This window comes from Gobius niger (genome assembly GCF_951799975.1).
Source record: "Gobius niger genome assembly, chromosome: 1".
Classification (NCBI taxonomy): domain Eukaryota; kingdom Metazoa; phylum Chordata; class Actinopteri; order Gobiiformes; family Gobiidae; genus Gobius; species Gobius niger.
Window position 1 is genome coordinate 39,026,085 of NC_136852.1, and position 18,625 is coordinate 39,044,709.

The 18,625-nt window shown below is 42.3% G+C and overlaps 2 protein-coding genes across 2 annotated transcripts; one reads left to right on the plus strand and one right to left on the minus strand.

The window, feature by feature from the left end:
* Positions 1 to 2,712: 2,712 nt before the first annotated feature.
* Positions 2,713 to 5,743, plus strand: LOC306969803 (arrestin domain-containing protein 3-like; the record flags this gene model as incomplete). Its single annotated transcript, XM_079565491.1, has 2 exons — positions 2,713 to 3,637; positions 5,682 to 5,743. 2 exons carry the CDS (start codon positions 2,713 to 2,715, stop codon positions 5,741 to 5,743), a joined length of 987 nt encoding a protein of 328 aa, XP_079421617.1.
* Positions 5,744 to 10,418: 4,675 nt separating this feature from the next.
* Positions 10,419 to 17,881, minus strand: LOC306969867 (natterin-3-like; the record flags this gene model as incomplete). The annotated part of the gene is made up of 5 exons (XM_079565640.1): positions 10,419 to 10,675; positions 10,763 to 10,857; positions 13,798 to 14,142; positions 15,951 to 16,373; positions 17,776 to 17,881. 5 exons carry the CDS (start codon positions 17,879 to 17,881, stop codon positions 10,451 to 10,453), a joined length of 1,194 nt encoding a protein of 397 aa, XP_079421766.1. The 3' UTR covers positions 10,419 to 10,450.
* Positions 17,882 to 18,625: the final 744 nt, after the last annotated feature.

Below are 18,625 nucleotides of genomic sequence, written 5' to 3' on the forward strand. Positions count from 1 at the left end.
ATGTAGGAATTGCTCTCAGAGCTGCATTCACATCTTCTAGGAGACTTTCTGACAGTACTTCTCTCAGCCTCTGTAATTGGCTTCGGGGTTGCCTGCTGGACATTTTTGCCATGATCTTATTTTTCAGGTCAGTCGCTGCCTCGTTCAGCGTGATCGCGCTTATTGGGGCTTCGTACCCAATCTCCATTGGGAGGGCTGGTGTTAACTCCCCTCTGACCTGGTGTCCTGGCTCCCCGTTGCCGGAGCATTGGTGTTGTACCTCGTCAATCTCAAGTTGTGATAGCAGTTGCCGTTTGTGGATGTTGGAACACTGAGCTACTAGTTGTTTCGCCGTGAGTTTGGACTGTGGGTTTCGAAGTAACCATTTCTCCCACATCCTCTGCATGTAGCCCCTCTGGCTAGGGTTACTGGAGTAGTAGCATTCCATCAGAGCCCTGTTCTCGCATCTCTCCCATTTCCGCCTTGTTCCAGTAGCCCATTTTACATCGAGGTGCTCTGGTTCCCCAGCACCTGACGCAGACCTTGTTTGGCCGGGCGACGTCTGAGCCGGCATGTCATTCATTTCATTGTCTCTCATCATTGTATGAGGTAGGCAGTAGCGTGAAGGGTCTTGCCTAAGGACCCACACTGGCAGCCCATTCGAACCGGGGTCTACTGTGTGCAAGTCGGGTGACTTACCACTTGAGCTAGCCAGCCGCTAGCTGGCTAGCTGGCTATATATATATATATATATATATATATATATATATATATATATATTTGTAAGCGAAAACTCTACACAAATTAATATAATACAGAGCGTGGTAATGACAACTGGGAAGTAGCAAGATCACGGAGTATATGTGTACTGATGTGCCTCTTTAACCCTCGTGGTGCCTTCGCGGGTCTTTTTGACCCACTGGTATGTTCCTGGCATTTGGATGCAAGGTGACACAAGGGGGCGCCCTTCCAACCTTCTCTGTGTAAATGTGAGTTGACTTTCTTCAGAGTGAGACTTTAGGTCAGACACCATGAGTGACAGTAACATGACGCTAAATACAGTGAGCTCTTTGTTTCCAGTAAAAAGGCTGAGGCCTCATTGCTCTTCAGTCACAGACTGAGAAGTGAAGAAGGAAGTCATGGAGCTTCTGCTTTAGACAGAACTTCAGACTTCAGCTGCATGTAGGGGTCATATTATATCAAATCAAATGTTGTAATCTGTAAAGCACTTTGTGATGCCTTTTGGTATGAAAAGTGCTTTATAAATAAAGTTTGATTGATTCATATTCTGAAACACAAATATGTAGTAAATACATAATATAGGGAAAATAATTACAATTACAAAAATGCTGTATATAATAAAAAAATATATATATTTTTTTTAAATTTACTCTCATTCTAAAAGAAAACCCAAACAAACCCTAACCATTCATATCTGCTGTAAAGTCATGTTTGTCCCAGTTCCTCTGAGTCGTGGTGCAGCAGGACTGACTCATGAGGTTAATTTCTTCAACAGTTACTATAGTAACTATTTTCTCCAAAGTAAAAGTAGATCTACCACAGTCCTGTCCACATCTGTCATGGTCCACCATGACCCACCACGACTCAGAGGAACTGGGACAAACATGACTCTACAGCAGATACAAATGGTTACAGTTTGTTTGGGGGTTTTTTAGTTTTTTTTTTTTTAGAATGAGAGTAAATAAAACAATTTTTTTGATTAGATATATGATTTTCAAATATGTTTTCTTTATTATTATATTTTATTTTTGTAATTGTAATAATTATTTCCATATATTATGTTTTTACTACAGATTTGAGTTTCAGAATATGAGCAATCAATCTTTATTTATAAAGCGCTTCGCATACCGAAAGGTATCAAAAGTGCTTTCAGATTACAACATTTGATATGATATGATATGACCCCTACATGCAGTAGAAGTCTGAAGTTCTGTCTAAAGCAGAATCTCCATGACTTCCTTCTTCACTTCTCAGTCTGTGACTGAAGAGCAATGAGGCCTCTGACTTTTTACTGCAAACAAAGAGCTCACTGTATTTAGCGTCATGTTACTGTCACTCATGGTGTCTGACCTAAAGTCTCACTCTGAAGAAAGTCAACTCACATTCACACAGAGAAGGTTGGAAGGGCGCCCCCTTGTGTCACCTGCATCCAAATGCCCGGAACATGACAGCGGGTCAAAAAGACCCGCGAAGGCGACACGAGGGTTAACATAAAACTAGTGACTTTGGGTCATGTTGACGGTTGTCATTGTATGAGGCAAATGAAAACATGATTGTATTGAAAAATGACTATGGGATAAAGCTAAATCATAAACATGTATGTTGTGTGTATGTGTGCATGCTGTGTTCCTATGTTCCATGTACTATGTACTTTGTAATATGTGACTTTGTACTGTTGTGATATGAACATTTTGTATTGTAATGATTTTGGGGGTGGGCTCTCATAAGCTTTTGCTTCGGCCCACTCCTTTTGTGCAGAATGTTAACTGCTCAAATAAACAAATAAACTAAACTAAGTTTTCAAAAATGGTGGTAAGTTCTTCCTCTGAGAGTGAGTAAAAGACAAGAGAGAGGGAGAGAGTTTGGTGTGTATTGATTACAAACCGGTTTGACTGCTCGCGCTCAGAATCTTTGGTATAAAAGAAAGCGCTATATCTGTGTCAGATTTCCTCCTCCAGCATTATTCATTCTCTCATGCTGCTAAACAGAGCCATGCCTTCCATAACAAGCTTTTCTCTCTATTTTGACAAAGTAAATGATTCGGGAACGTTTTCAGAGGGAGACACCATCAGTGGGAAAGTTTCCTTGGAGCTGATCAAATGGACCCAGATCCTGAGTCTGTACGTCAAAGCTAAAGGAGACGCTGACACCGCGTTTAAGGCAGAAGTTAGTGATGGTGACACAGGCACATACGAAACTACCGTGACTGGTCACGAAAGGCTTTTTAAGGTAAAAGAATATTTCATTTCGACCAAAGTGAAGCTTTCTCCAGGGAGCTACTCGTTTCCGTTCAACCTCCGAATCCCTTCCAAGTGCATGCCTTCATGTTTCCACTGCGCCAACGGCTCCATCGTCTACACACTCGAGGCTAAACTCTGTCGGAGAATCCTGAGCGACCGCACGGTTCACCAGACCTTTGAGTTCCGCTCCAAGTGTGCTCCAAACTGCGTCCAGATGTGTCGCCAAATGGTGTCCATGACGGAGAGAGAAATTTGGTCTGATGAGAGCGGGACAGTTCAGATGGAGGTGCGGCTGCAGAAGAACTTTTTTTCTCCTGGTGAAATTGTTCCCATCACCACAAAAGTCATCAAATTCCCCAATCGCATCATGACACTGGAGTTCGTTTTGAGTTGTCTTGAACGCTACTGCGCAGTTGGATCGTATATACGTATCACAAGACAAATTATGAGCATCGACCGGGTACAGTCGGAAGAAGAATTAACGAATTGTCAGATTCTTATGCCCCAAACGCTGCCGTCTGTTCACAACTGTAAGATCATTTCAGTGGAGTACAAGCTGGAGGGGCAGCTGCGTTTTCACAGGAACATTTCTAAACTTCTAGGCAAGGCGCTCCCCGTGATGGTCGTCCACACAGACACTCCTTCAGGAGCACACTCCAAACCAACGGAGAGCAAAGGTTGGTGCAGAAAACTGACACGAAAAATGACAAATATTGTTTAAAAACAAGATGTTTGGATCCACTCACAGACAGTCTTTATCAAATCACAGCTGTGATTAGGCCTCCTCCCAACGCGCTGTGCTCTCTCTGAGAAACAGGTGAGGGAGGAGCGAGTTGGGCTCATGGGGCCGTTTCAGGGAGTGTGGGACGGCCAGTTGTCGTTGCACTTTGTCACTGTATTCTCTTGGTAGTGATGGGCTAGTGGAGCCTTGTAACACTTTGAGGCAAAAAAGTGTCATTCACTTCAAAGTCCCAGAGCTGTTTCATTCTGTTTGAACACCGACCTCTTGTGGACAAACTTTATTAGTGCAACTTCTCATAAACACGACTGAGGCACCAACACAATGAGAAGTTTCAAACAGACGTGTGGCAGTTTGATTATGACAGCCTCATGTTGATGTTTGAAAGATTAAATCAATCACAGGCCGATCAATAAGAGTCATTTTCTTTGTAACCTGGGTCCAGTGTTCATTTTGTCGACTAAAATATTTAGTCTTAATTTTAGTCAAAGTGTTATTTTTGACGACTAAAATTGAACTAAAACTAAATTAAAAGTTGTTCATGAGACTAAAACTATGACTAAAATGTCCAGATATTTTAGTCGACTAAAATAAGTCTAAATAAAAATGAAAAGGAGAGACTAAAATCATCCAAACTTCTATTGACCGTCTGAAAGAGCCTCATTCATGTAAATTCTCTGCCAAAGGATCAGCTCTGAGCTTTGTTCATGTGGAGCAGCTCCATGAAGCAGAGGAACAAGATTAAATATGATTATAATGAATATTATCAATGCAAAGTCCACTAAATTGGTCTTAAATTTAGTCGACTAAAAGTAGACTAAAATTGAAAAGATTTTTTCGACTAAATATCGACTAAAATTAAATTACATTTTAGTCAAAAGACTAAAACTAAAATAAAATATGATGTCAAAATTAACACTGCCTGGGTCTGTGGGCGGAGCTCCAGTGGGCGGGGCCTCAGTCACCTGTGGCTCTGCTGCTATAAAGCAGGACATCAATGTACGATCTTTCTACTTGATTCAGTCAGAGTTAATGTTGTCACTGTTTGCTGTAGATGGACTGTAGATTTACCTTATGTTTCCCTCGTCTGATCAGCTCCACGCCTTTAGTATCTGTTCAAAAGCAGGACTTTGTAAAGAATAAGAAAATATATGACATATAAAATATATTCTGGCCCACAGCCACTTTCTCCACATGAACGTGGTTAAATACAGCACATTTCTTTATCTTTCACTAATGATTTACATCACGACATGGACGTGGTTTAGCGCCTCGCTGCTAAAGGCGGCTCAGTGAGACACTCTGAGCCGATGACCCGCTTTGAGACACGATACACAACTCACAGAATGAAGCAGTTTTCCAGACAGTCACATGACCAGGCGTTACTGAAAGAGGCTCCAACGCAGTGTTTCCAAGCATCTGCTTCAGGAAGAGCGATACAAGCTCCGGAGCGCCCAGTTTTTTGGCCATGACTATCTCTTGGTCATTTCTTTCAAATCTGTTAGCCCTCTGGGGGCCCCTGCTGGCTTAGGGGCCTCAGGCAGCTGCCGGTCACGTTGACAAAATGAGACAGTCATGACAGTGTGAATACCTGACAGGGAATGACAGGCAAGTCTGAGACTCATTTTGAGGCTCATCCTGTGTCACTCCCTTTTCTTCTCGCTGCCTATTGAAGTTCTACTTTGAACTTTGTTAAGATCCACCAAAGATCCAATTTGTATTTTCATTTGAACTCATCTGAAGTGGAGATGTGAGGCCTGTGTGAACATTTCAAACACTTTTTGGAGAATGATCTTTTTAAATAGGTTTATGTCGGCGCTTAACTGTGTGAATAAACAAGTTTGACAGTTGTTTTTGCCTTTACGTGTCGTTTGTGCCTAAAGCAACGTCTGCAGGAAAAAAGGAAACTGAAGTGTTGAAAGTTAAATGCGATTAACTTCGATTCATATTTTCAATCGCACTAAACTGTCCCCTTCTGGTAGGAGCTGGAACTGCAGAGGCTTTGCTGGACCGCGCCACAGGCTTGCTCTACACCGACGTGTGACCCGGCTCTGCTCAGGCCTAAAAGAGGAGGTTCTTCTTGGATTTTCATTTTAATTGAGCAGACTCAGACGCCATGTTGTCAAAGTGTCTCACTTTCTTCTATAGCTGATATTGTCTGTGTTCATGCCAACACTTTAAGAGGGTCAGATGAAAGGGATTTTTTTTTTTTTTTACTGATCTCAGTGTGAACCTTTTGCAGTAGATTTCTGACATACATTTCAAATTAAAATAAGTCTTTAACTGAAGATGATTTTCCTGATTATCCTGCTCTAGTATGAGATTTTATGTAAATGTAACTTATGTACAGTGGATCTGTAAAGTTTTCACACCTCTACACTTTTCTCACATTTTATGTTACAGCCTCATTCCACCATTGATTATGTAGCGCCCTTAGAGTGGACCAGTATGAGAAGCACTAACATCTGCTAGGTACGTCCAAGAGAGAGATTGGAATGATTTGCCAAGATTTAAGAAAAGATGAACAACCTGTGGTTTATTGCTCAACCAATATGGCAACCACATTAACAGATACAATGTGTATACAATAAAATAAAACAAAGAAAAGAAAATAGAGCTCTTTCCCCCCCAAAAAGGTGTAAAGTTCAGTTTGTTTGGTTCTAAGGTTTGGTTGCAACGTTGCTACCCGGGTAGTGTTGTGACCAATGTTTCAGTCTTGTCTCAATCCAATGGATAGGGTCCAGTCTCGGTTCTTCTGCAGCGGAATGCGTCTGGCTGGCCACACCATCACACTCGCGTGCATGGATCATGGGCTGGGCTCGCCATCACTTTTCAGGGCTCACTATCAAACCAGTCTACACAAAGTGCAGAAAGTAAATTAATTCCTGTTCTTTTACCTACGAGACCTCATTCGATGTTCTCCAATAAAGGTCATTTCAATTCTTTACACAATTGCTAGGGACAAGTGCATTAAATGAACAATTTCTTTAGATTTTAGCTTAAAGGAACAGGCCACCGTTTTTACATACTAAGATATGTTCTTACCTAACCTTAGCCGAGTTAATATATCCCCGTCTGGTCTTTGTCCGTGCGCTCTGCCAGGCAAACGGAGCACATACGCAGCCTCTCCCACATGTCACATAGCTCCAAAAAAGCTCACGATAGAAGCTACCAAGCTCTTCCACGTGTTCCCTATTTAAATAAAGTTACGTGAAGTGTTTTCATGCGAAGTATATTTACACAGAAATGTAACATGTCGATTTTATAAGCAGATAAAAAGGGGGACTATATTGTGAGGCGTAATGATACGAGGAGTAAAATGTCCGCGCAGTAACTCCTAAAGACTTCCCCCGCTCACTTCCGTCAATAGAAGCTGCGTGACTTGTAGAGAGCTCACAGAGAACAGTTGAAGAAGCGTGGATAACTTGTGAACAATGCCTTTTACGTGCATCGTGCCGGGCTGTGATAACAAGCAGAAAGTATATAGTGTAGTAATGTTTCACAGATTTCCAACTCACCCCGGACGACGACACAGGACTCTGGTCCTCGACCATGAGGTAGGAATGCGCCAGCACTTTCCCAAAATATATATTTTCTGCTTGTTGTAAAAGGCTCTGTACAAGTCACGCAGCTTCTATTGACGGAAGTGAGCGGGGGAAGTCTTTAGGAGTTACTGCGCGGACGCTGTGCTCCTGTATCATTACGCCTCACAATATAGTCCCCCTTTTTATCTGCTTATAAAATCGACATGTTACATTTCTGTGTAAATATACTTCGCATGAAAACACTTCACGTAACTTTATTTAAATAGGGAACACGTGGAAGAGCTTGGTAGCTTCTATCGTGAGCTTTTTTGGAGCTATATGACATGTGGGAGAGGCTGCGTATGTGCTCCGTTTGCCTGGCAGAGCGCACGGACAAAGACCAGACGGGGATATATTAACTCGACTAAGGTTAGGTAAGAACATATCTCAGTATGTAAAAACGGTGGCCTATTCCTTTAAGCAGCCAATAAAGAATTACCACATTTTTAGCAGTAACACATAACAATGATGAAATTACATTTAAACACATGAACTTCTTTTTTAAAATAAAACATTCAAATGGTCAGCATTGCTTATATCTTTTTTAACTTGTATTTTTAATGTATTTATCAAAACTAATGAACTGACCTTTTAAACCAAAATTGTACAATGTTTGCCATTCTAAACCAAAATAATGTATTGTGATTTCAAATATGCAGTATTTATACCAAATACAAACATTTTGCTCCACTAAGAGCATGTGCTTTTGCAATGTAGTGCTAACACTGGCCAAGAAAACCATGACCACGTTAGCCGTTAGCAACAACAGCTAGCATTAGGCGCGTAGCATTTTCTAGAACATTCCGATGAATTGCAATGATACAAGTGTACCAAAGCAGGCAAAACATTGGGCTTACATCATAAAACACCCGACTGGTTTTTTATACGAAATATCTGGTTTCAGTGTTCTCAATTTATCTGACTGAGTACACATTAAAGCCTCAAGCTAAACATGAGCACTCACCGGGGTTTTCTTCATAGATTTTTCAAAGGAGTCACTCCTGCAGCACACAGACTTGTACCTTTAGCCTGTCATCATAATAATCATATTTAGTTGCTATTTTTAGTACTTACTCACACACGAGGAGCATGCTTTGAGTGAAGTGACAGTGACCGCATGGGTGAGGCTGAAGTTATTTGAGGCGCTGTGGCACACTCTAGTGGACAACTAGTGCAATTGCAGCTTAAACAACATGTCTAGTAGCCCATTGTTTCATGTGGGTTACAATTACATTTGTTTTTGTTTGTTTCATGGAATGTTTTGCAAATTTCTTCAAAATAAACTGAAAATGAAATATTGCATGTACATAAGTAGACACACCCTTCGCTGTGACGCTCAAAACTGAGCTCGGGTGCATCATGTTTCCATTGATCGTCCTTGAGATGTTTCTACAACTTGACTGGAGTCCACCTTTGCCAAGTGAAATGGAATTCACTTGATTTGGAAAGGTATTAAAGGTCCCAAAGAGCAGAATTCAATCAATTATAAATGGACGACGTTCAGGAGCCACCAGGATTCTCCGGACAACCATCACTCGCGCACTCTGCTGCCCTTCTACCCCAACGGCTCAGTTTGGACGGGCCCAGCTCCAGGAAGAGTCCTGGTGGTTCTGAGTTTCTTCCATTTATGAATGATTTGAAAGCTTCAAGGCTGCAACAGTTTTTCTGTACCTTCCCCAGATCTGTGCCTCGATACAAACCTGTCTCTGCTCTGGCATGCTCTGTCAGCTGTGGGACCCTATACACTGCGTTCCAAATTATTATGCAAATGACATTTTTCTAAGATTTTCTAAATTGTCAACTCAAATGAAAGTCTGCATCATTTTCAAGTCTTTAACTGGTAGAGGATCATTTAAATGTGGTATTTAAAAAGTATATATACTGTATATAGTAAAAGCCTCAAAATCCACTGTTCCAAATTATTATGCAACTCATCGTTTCAATACATTTTAAAGCTTGTAATTAACTGAAAATGGTCATTTGTTGAATTTGCAGCATTAGGAGGTCATATTTACTGAAATCAAAAGCTATTTCAATCCAAAAAATATTAACAGGTCAAGTTATATTTTAACATAGAGCCCTTGTGTGATAGCAGCTTCAAAATTCTTAAATCCATTAAACTTGTGAGTTTTTGGAGAGTTTCTGTTTGGATTTCTTTGTAGGATGTTAGAATAGCCTCCCAGAGCTGCTGTTTGGATGAAAACTGCCTCCCACCCTCAGAAGGTTTTTTTTGTTGAGGCTCCAAAGGTTCTCAATAGGGCTGAGGTCAGGGGAGGAGGGGGTCCACATCATGAGTTTCTCTCATTTTATGCCCATAGCAGCCAGTGATGCAGAGGTATTCTTTACAGCAGGACATGGTGCGTTGTCATGATGAAGAGGATGCTCTTCTTTTTGTAGCACAGAAACGTTGTTTTTCAAAGGTCATTTTCACAACTTCAGGGATCCGAAAGGGCCTAAAGGGGCCGGCCAGCTCTCTCCCCATGATTCTGGCCCAAGACATGACTCCGCCCCCTCCTTACTGACGTCACAGCCTTGTTGGGACATGGTGGCCATTCACCAACTCTCCACTACTCCATCCATCTGACCATCCAGGGTCACACGGCCTCATCAGTGAACAAGACTGTTTGAAAATGAGTCCTCATGTATTTCTGAGCCACTGCAGCCGTTTCTGTTCATCAGCTTCAATTAACCGTTTAGGGGAGGCCGGATAGAAGGTTTATGCACAACTGCAGCCTCTGGAGGGTCCTACACCTTGATGTTCGGGAGACTCCAGAGGCACCAGCAGCTTCAAATACATGCAGTCTGTTTGTAGAAACATCTCTTGACCAGCAGGAAAAGGATGCACCTGTTCTCAGTTTTGAGTGTCATGTGATATTTCAGAGTTTAATTTTTAACACATTTCTGTCCCAAAATTATGTCCGAAAGATGTTGTAGATGGCAGGACCTTAAAAACATATTAAGCACAATTCTCAATGAGTTTTATCCTGGTTAAATAAATAAATAAAACTTGCAATTTAACATAAATAAGCCATTGTAGGTGGATATTTTTGGACACACAATCTAAATAACAGACAGAGCCAGGTTTAAAGGTGTGGTTTTATTTTTTGCGTCACAAAGATGTGCTCAGAGGGATTTTGGATCTTGTGGAAGTATAGGTATCTGTTGGGTCAGTACTCCGGGGCGCAAGGCAGGGCGCCGGTCACTGGCTGGCATCTCTCCACCACGGCGTTGATCTCGCCCACGTTGACGCCGCCGTACGTCCCGGTGATGGACGTCCAGTGCGTGTCCCCGTTGTGGTTGGTGCGACTCAGGCGACCTTTGAAGGGGATGTCCGCCGTCATCTTCCGGCCCTCCATCCGCACGGCGCACGAGTGGTTCGGCGGCACCAGGATCTGCAGACGAGACAGCAGATGTTTGACGTCAGCTTCTTCAGGACTCGAGGTGGCGACTGCACCACATATTCAGCAGATCCTCCTCACCTGCACTTCCACCATGTGGCTGATGCTCTCGCTCGTCCGGGTGCCCTCGGAAAACGTCACCGTCTGCTCTTTGGTGAAGTCCACGTTCCCTGGACCTGAACACCACATTAATCAGAGTTAGAACATCCATCGGATTTCAGCTCAAACCACAACCGCCACTGATTTATACTTTAATATATAAGCCATGATCTCAAAAACAAAATGGCAGATATTAATGGACAGTGTGGTTTTATTTTGTGACATAACGTGAGAGTTAGAGAAACACATGAAACTTTTCACTATGGAGGAGAGGGGCACTTTTAAAACTCACCTCACTTTGGCTTTCACAGCAAAGACAGAGACCTGTATTATTACGAGACACCAGCTTTGTGCATATTTGGCTCTGTACCGCCGCGATTTACCACACAACACAGCAAAATGGATTTACCTTCGTAGCAGTTTGTGCTAACGCATAAAGAAAACAAAAGGAGAGAGCTCTGTGCTTCGTAGTCACGGTGATGCCCATGTTTTCATTATGTTCCTGATCTAATGCGAAGATGAGCCTCAGAGATGAGTGACACTAGCTGTGGAGTAGATGCTCCATGTGAGCGATGGTGTATGGCTGTATATATTTATTGTTTTGGTGGCTGCCAAAACAATAAATATATACAGAAATAAATAAATAAATGCAAAAATAAATAAATAAATAAATAGAGAAATAAATAAATAAATAAATAGAGAAATAAATACAAAAATAAATACAGAGATAGAGAAATAAATAGAGAAATGCAGAAATAAATGCACTTATTCTCATAATTGCATGCATTTCTTTGCAATTTTTTTCTTTTTTAAGTGTATTTATTTATTTATTTCTGTATATTCATTGTTTTGGCAGCCACGGTCCTCCATAATGGTATATTTTAATGGATGAAACAGACTCTAACTTCTGTTATTACTGATCGCTAAGGACTCCTAACTATAGAGCTCCACAGTCCCAACCACTCCTGGTCACATGTCGGGTCCGACACAAAAAAAAAGCATTGATTTTTCAAAAAAGTCAATGAAAGGGGGGGTATTATGCAAAATGGACTTTTTCAAGCTTTCCATCATGTTATTATGTCATTCCCTCATTAAAAACATGGCTGAAGTGTTGCCTTGGCACATTCATGTATTTTTGAGTAATCTGTAAAAACTCTGATGGCGGCCATTTTAGGGATAGGTTTGCCTGAGTCCTCCTAGGAACGCCCCCACCTCCTGGAGACGCCTCCGAGCTTTCGTCACCAGCCCAGTAACCAACCACTGCTCCTCAGCAGAACCCCCTCCCCACTGATGCCACAGACAGCGTGTGGAGGGGGCGTGTCCGAAAGAGTCAGAGGTTCTTAAAGAGACAGAGGCCTATTTCAAGACATTCACTACAGCCATTTTGAGAGAGACATTTTATACAAGGCAGTTATTCTAATTTACTGCATTTACAGACCAACAGAAGGTTTGGTCACCATTGTAGTGTGATATAGACTGGTGCAATGTGACTGAAAAAAGCATAATACCCCCTCTTTAAGTGTTTAATGGCACGCTATGTGCTAACTACCGACACTTGCGCGGGTATTTTTCAAGAAAGAAACAAACAATACTTGAAAATACAGCAAAATTACTTTTATAATTTTGCAGTTTATAACGTTTTAGACAAATCTTGAGTTTGACCTTGTATGTTTCATGTCCGTGAGTTTAGCTCATGGCTGATTATCTGGTGTTGTGTCATTAAACTCTTGATAATTTACTTTTTCGTAAAGTCACACTAAAAATACATGGGATTTTTCGGGTCAGACCCCGACACGTGACGGGACTGTGGAGCTCTATAGAATACTAGAAAACGTGCCTCCCCAGGTTAGTTAGTTTCATTTACGAGGCTTCTAAGAATCTGTTTTACTTCCAAAGATATAGTCACCATAGAACACCACAGTCACATGCACATAAGTGAAAGGTATTTAAATGATATAGTATATACAGAGATACAGTATAAAGAGAGATGGACAGATAGATTTATAGATGGATAAAATGTATTTGATACAAATCTAATGAAGGTATTCTAGTTTACTAATTAGTTGTTTTCAATGTATTGAAATAAATCGACAATACCGACTGATGGTCAATGCAATGAGTGCGTTAAGCAGAGTTTTAAACCTTGTATGAAACCTATATTTAGCTTGGAACATTAAAACAAGGCTATTATTGTGCAGAATTATAAAACTTGTAGTAAAAAGTACCATCTCTGGGTACGTGATCGCCTGAGACTAGGCAATACACACCCCTAATGGGAAGTAAAAAACTCAGTTTGACGACAATGCACAAAATTTGGCAGAAAATTCCATTTGTTTGTTCCGATCAATAAAGTCAATAACACCCATGTCATTTTGTTCATGGTGCTGCGATCGCAATGACCAGAACTCACACGTTTCTGCATGAACATCCCTTTGATCGTTAGGTTGTTCATTCCAGTCCAATGTACTCAGTCACTGTGAGCTGACTCTGTTCAGAGTTACCATGTAGGTCAGACCCCATGACTGACAAAAAGAAAGGCTTAGGCCTCATGCAAGGAACCCAGGGTGCTGAGGGCGCTGCAGCACCCCCTGGTGGATAGTTTGCGAACTGCAGGCAATATTAATAAATAGGAAATATGCACAGATATGGTGAATTTTGTCCCTCAGCACCCCCTAACTAAAATATCTTCCCACGGCTCTGGCCTCATGGCACTTCAGTCTGTCACTGATCGGCAGGTGAAGAAAGAAGTCATGGAAATTCTGCATTTGACTGAACTTCAAACTTCTGTTGGATATAAGAATTAAATATTGAACAAGTTTTTTTATTCAAAAACTTGTTGCAAGAGTGGAATGAAACTCCCATTTGGAGAAAATAACCAGAAAGTTTTGTAACATCTGAATATCCCTGCGGACTTTGGCGGTCTTTAGATTGTCGACAAAACGTCCTCAAACAAACATGGGGGAGTTTGTTCCGTTTTTTCTTCTGACTTTGAACCTCAGATGTTTTGCTGGACTCACCGAGGATGGGCACTTTGGCCTTCATGGTGCTGACAGAGCCGTTCCTCGTCTCGCGCCCGATGTCCCAGTGCTTCTCCAGCGCAGTGGTCTTCTCCAGCCGCACCGTCTTGGTCACGCTGCTGCACTCCAGGTTGGTGACGCGGGCCAGCTGCAGCGCCTCCGGGGGATGGTGGAAGAGCTCCATCTGGTCGATGCCGTACTCCACGTGGGAGATGTGTTGGCTGTAGCGCTCGCGGTTGATGGCCAGGACCTGGTAGCTCTTGTACCAGTACTCGTCTCCCTCCCACGGCAGGAAGAAGGCCTCGTGCTGCGTCACCACTTTGCCCAGGCCGTACTTGTTCTTACCTGTGGGCACCACATAGGAGCAAAAGTAAGGACACAAACACGTTAACATCAGTCCCATCAGTTTCAGATTCTTTTAATAAAAAAGATCCATCTATAAAAGGCACTTTTTGATTTAAATGAAAGCATTGAAGCATGTGTTGCCACAATGCCACAATGAATAAAAATAGGCGGCAACTGTCTAACAAATCATTTTAGTGCATTTAGCTTTGACTTTAGAGCAAAAAGCTTTCACTTGTGTCGCCTGCTCCGTTGCTGGGCTGATACTTGTGCTCGTTCAGAGGAATTCTGGGTAAAACTGACTGAAAGATCCGTCTCTTTTCACAACAGAGAACTGGTTCAAACCATTCCCCTTAAAGAGCCGTTCAAACGTCGCATCACAAGTATCGATAAGAGTAGTATCGATACATCCTTAACGATACCCAGTGAGTTCATTAAGCAGAGTTTTAAACCTTGTATGCAACCTATACTTAGCTTGGAACATTAAAACAAGCTAATTCCCACAATAAAATGTTAGTATTTGAGGTTATATATTAGGTTTGGGGTTACTTGTTGTAAAAAGTACCATCTCTGGCGATGCTTGTCATCAGAACAGGCGGAAGATGGGACATGGTGGGACAGGAGTAAATGAGCTGTAGAAATACTCAATTTATCATATTGGGTCACGCTGTGAATCCATACCATCTCCGTAGAACAGTCATGATAATGAATAAACAGGCTAATTGCAACACATTCGCTAATGCAAACGCGGCTAGTGCTAACGTCCACAGCAGCTTTTAAATCTGTACCTGCTGAAACATCATTATTGTTGGGAAAGACTTACCTTTGCAGTGCAAACATGTCGCCTTTAGAGCAGAGTCAGACTTTGGCAGAACTACGTTGATCTACATTCTTTAAGTAGCCATGTGAGCCTACAGCTGTTTATCTCGATTCTACCAAAGTTCTGTCGACTCTGCTCTAAAGGCGACATGTTTGCACTGCAAAGGTAAGTCTTTCCTCACAGTAATAATGTTTCTCAGTGAGAGGATTTATAAGCTGCTGTGGACGTTAGCACTAGCTAACTATTAGCAAACAGAGGCGTAGCTCGTGAACTGACCCATTTTTTATAAAATTGCATGAAACACTTGATATACACAGTCTTCCTAAGACTTTGGAGCTGCATTTACACCATGTGTCCACCAACACACTGTGGCGCTGTTTATCCCCATCCTGCTGCTGCTTTAGTGAGTCATGGTTCTCTAATGTTAAATTATAATGACCAGTGGACAGACTTTTTACTCATCTCTCCACCAGATTATATTTCTAAAGTGAAAGCAGTTTATTGTGACACTCATTATGACCTAAAGAACCTCAGCTTCTGTTCTGAGAGAAACTTATGCAGAGAACTGCATTGTGGGAGTTGTCAGGTGACCCGCTCCTGCCCACGAGACGTCCTCTCCCCCAGTGAGCAGTACACAGGGCGGCCACCAGAGGGCCCCCCACCGACATTCTTGCTTGGGGCCCCTTGGTACCTTTGCTACACCACTGTTAGCGAATGTTTAACGATTAGCCTGTTTATTTATGGAATCATGACTGTACTACGGAGACAGTATGGCCTTATGGCGTGACCCAATATGATTAATGAAGACTGTGATTCCCCTCACACAAATGTGTCTACAGTTCTGGCTCATTTACAATGATGTGAGACGGACGCCTGGTCCAACTTCCGGCCGTTCACACTTGTTTGAGGCTAGCTGCGCATGAGCAAAGTAACCTAATACACATTTCGGAAATGAGGAATGGGCCACCCTTGGTCTAACTTAACGACTGACCCACAAAGATGTCCACGTCGGGGCAGGTCCTCACGGAGAACTGCGGCGCGGCCCCGTACGAATCCTCCACCCACTCCAGGAACTCGAAGTGGTCCACGTTCACCAGCACCTCGAACGTGGCGGAGGCGTACTCGCTGTCGGCGTACGGGTAGAAGCAGAGCTCCCCCTTGGCGGCAGAGTAGAAGCCCGCCTCACAGTTGACTTTGCACACGTAGTCGGTGCGCTCCGTGTAGCCGTTGAAGATTCCCACGGCGCCGTTGGGGAGGGAGCCGTTAAAGCGCAGCCACTTCAGGTTCACGTGCTCGGCGAACATCGGCGAGTCCGGGAAGAGCGCCGCGTCTGGGAGGTCAAGGAGCTGAGGGGAGCTGGAGGGGGAGGAGCGAGAGGGGACGACTTCAGAGAGAGAGGGGTCCAGCCATGGCTCTGAGAGAGAGAGAGGGGGAGAGGAGAACAAAGGGTTAAGACGATTTCTAGAACTGCTACTATACATTCTCCGGATCCTGACATAGAAAGGTCATGGAGCACGGCCTGTTCTTCCCGGTTCAAAGCCACTATTTTGAGTTTGTCCGATAATATTAAAGTTTGTGGTACACTCTCTGCAGGCAAGAAAGAGCTATCTCGAAAACACATCAGATTTGAAGAAGCATTTGGAGTCACAGCACTGTCAAACTCACAGAGAAAGTCCCACCAGGAGGGGGCAGCAGAGAACTAATGTTGGAGGAGGCGGTTAATGATCTGAGCTGAGGAAAAATCTTGAATTTAGCCACAGCACAAGGTGAACATGAGCTGCGCATTAAACTGAATCAGACTCAGTCAGCAGTAATGCAGCGCCCTCTGGTGGTCATATACCCAAACTTCGGGAGCTTCATATGGACAAAAGACTGATCTCACAAAAGTTGCCGCTGACTGAACAAATATGTAACAAAAACGTGTAATCTAACTTAGTTACCTTTTAATATATAGTGATCAGCAAAGTAACTGCGTTTTAAAGGAGTAATCAGTAAACCGATTACTTTATCATGGTAACTGTGGCAACAGTATGACACACAAATTGAGAGCAGACAATGATTATCACGTTGTGGCCGTTAGATCAAGGCCGTGGGAACCCTGGGTGCTGAGGGCGCTGCAGCACCCCCTGGTGGATAGTTTGTGAACTGCAGGCAATATTAACCCCTTAACTCCCACCTGAACCGAGCACATTTTCTCCAGCTTTACCCCAAATAGCGACAAAACTGAGACGAAAACAAGGATGAAAATGTGAAAAAAGTGAGAAAACATTGGCGAAAACGTGACAAAAAATTTACAAAAAATGACAAAAATGGACAAAAATTTGACAAAACAGTGATACAAATTTGACGAAAAATTGCAAAAAAATGGACGAAAAAGTGATGAGAATTTGACAAAAAAAGGCGAATAATTTGACAAAAAAGTGACAAAAAAAAGTCACAAAAATTTGACAAAAATGAGACGAGTGCCCAATAAAAAATGTGAAAAATCTGATGTGAGGAAAAAGATCAATTTACTTTTGTAGGTCTTAGCTTTCAAATGAGGTGTTCCACTGGCCTACAGGATTTGGGTAAATCTGAACTGGAGAAAATGCTCTCGGTTCAGGCGGGAGTTAAGAGGTTAATAAATAGGATTTATGCACAGAAAAAGTATTTTGGGAGTAAATTTTGTCCCTCAGCGCCCCCTAACTAAAATATCTTCCCACGGCTCTGCGTTCGATGCACTAAAGTAGCTACAAACCCCCTTAATGATAGAAGGCATTTTATAAAGGCAGTATCCGAATGGTAATAAAGTAATCCCAGTAACCAGCAGAACTTACTGTGGGGCTGTTGGAGTCCGTCCTCAACCTGAGCCACATACAGCCGAGGCTCAGACCTGCAGTGCTGCAGAGCCACCAGCAGGAGGAGCACAGAGCGGCGCAGCATCTGGCACAACAACAACAGCAGAAGAAGAAGCTGTAAGTTCAATCGTTTGTTTTTACATTATATTCCCATGAAACATACAGACGTACAGCAACAATGGCCGACTTCAGCTGTTCTTAAAGTTAAAAAAGCTTCATGTCGACCTAAAATATCTGTAGTTTGTGTTTTATCCCTTTTTTTTATATCAGAAATATATATTTTAATACATTTTTATGGTATTATCTTTGGAAATATTCAGATTTTCACATCATTTCAGTTTTGTTTCTCATCATTTATGTCACAGCTGAAGCATAAATCAGACTGTTATGCTCAAACAGTTACTCAAGTAGCATTTTCACCAAGTACTTTTTGCACTTCACTTGAGTATTCATTTGGGTCACTACTTTTTTTTAACTTGTACTTGAGTAAAAATACTTCAAAGTAACGTTACTCTTACTTATTATGACTGAAGCGAAAGTATCAAAGTATTCGCTGTAGAAAAGACTTTTTAAAGTAGAAACTCCAAATCCATTTAAACAAGTGTCAGGAAAAACAACTCTGATGAAAATGTGCTTGAATTCCCCCTCTGTACGGCAACACGAGGGGGACAAGCTTCTTCCAGGACAAAATACAACAACTATCGAACCTCCTCAGTGCATTGTTTGAATCCTAATTTTAGTGGATTTTATCTGCAGTAATGTTTCCCCAGAGGATCTTACCTTGTCGTCCGTCGCTGCCTCAGAGACTGACTCGGGTTAAGCTCCTCCC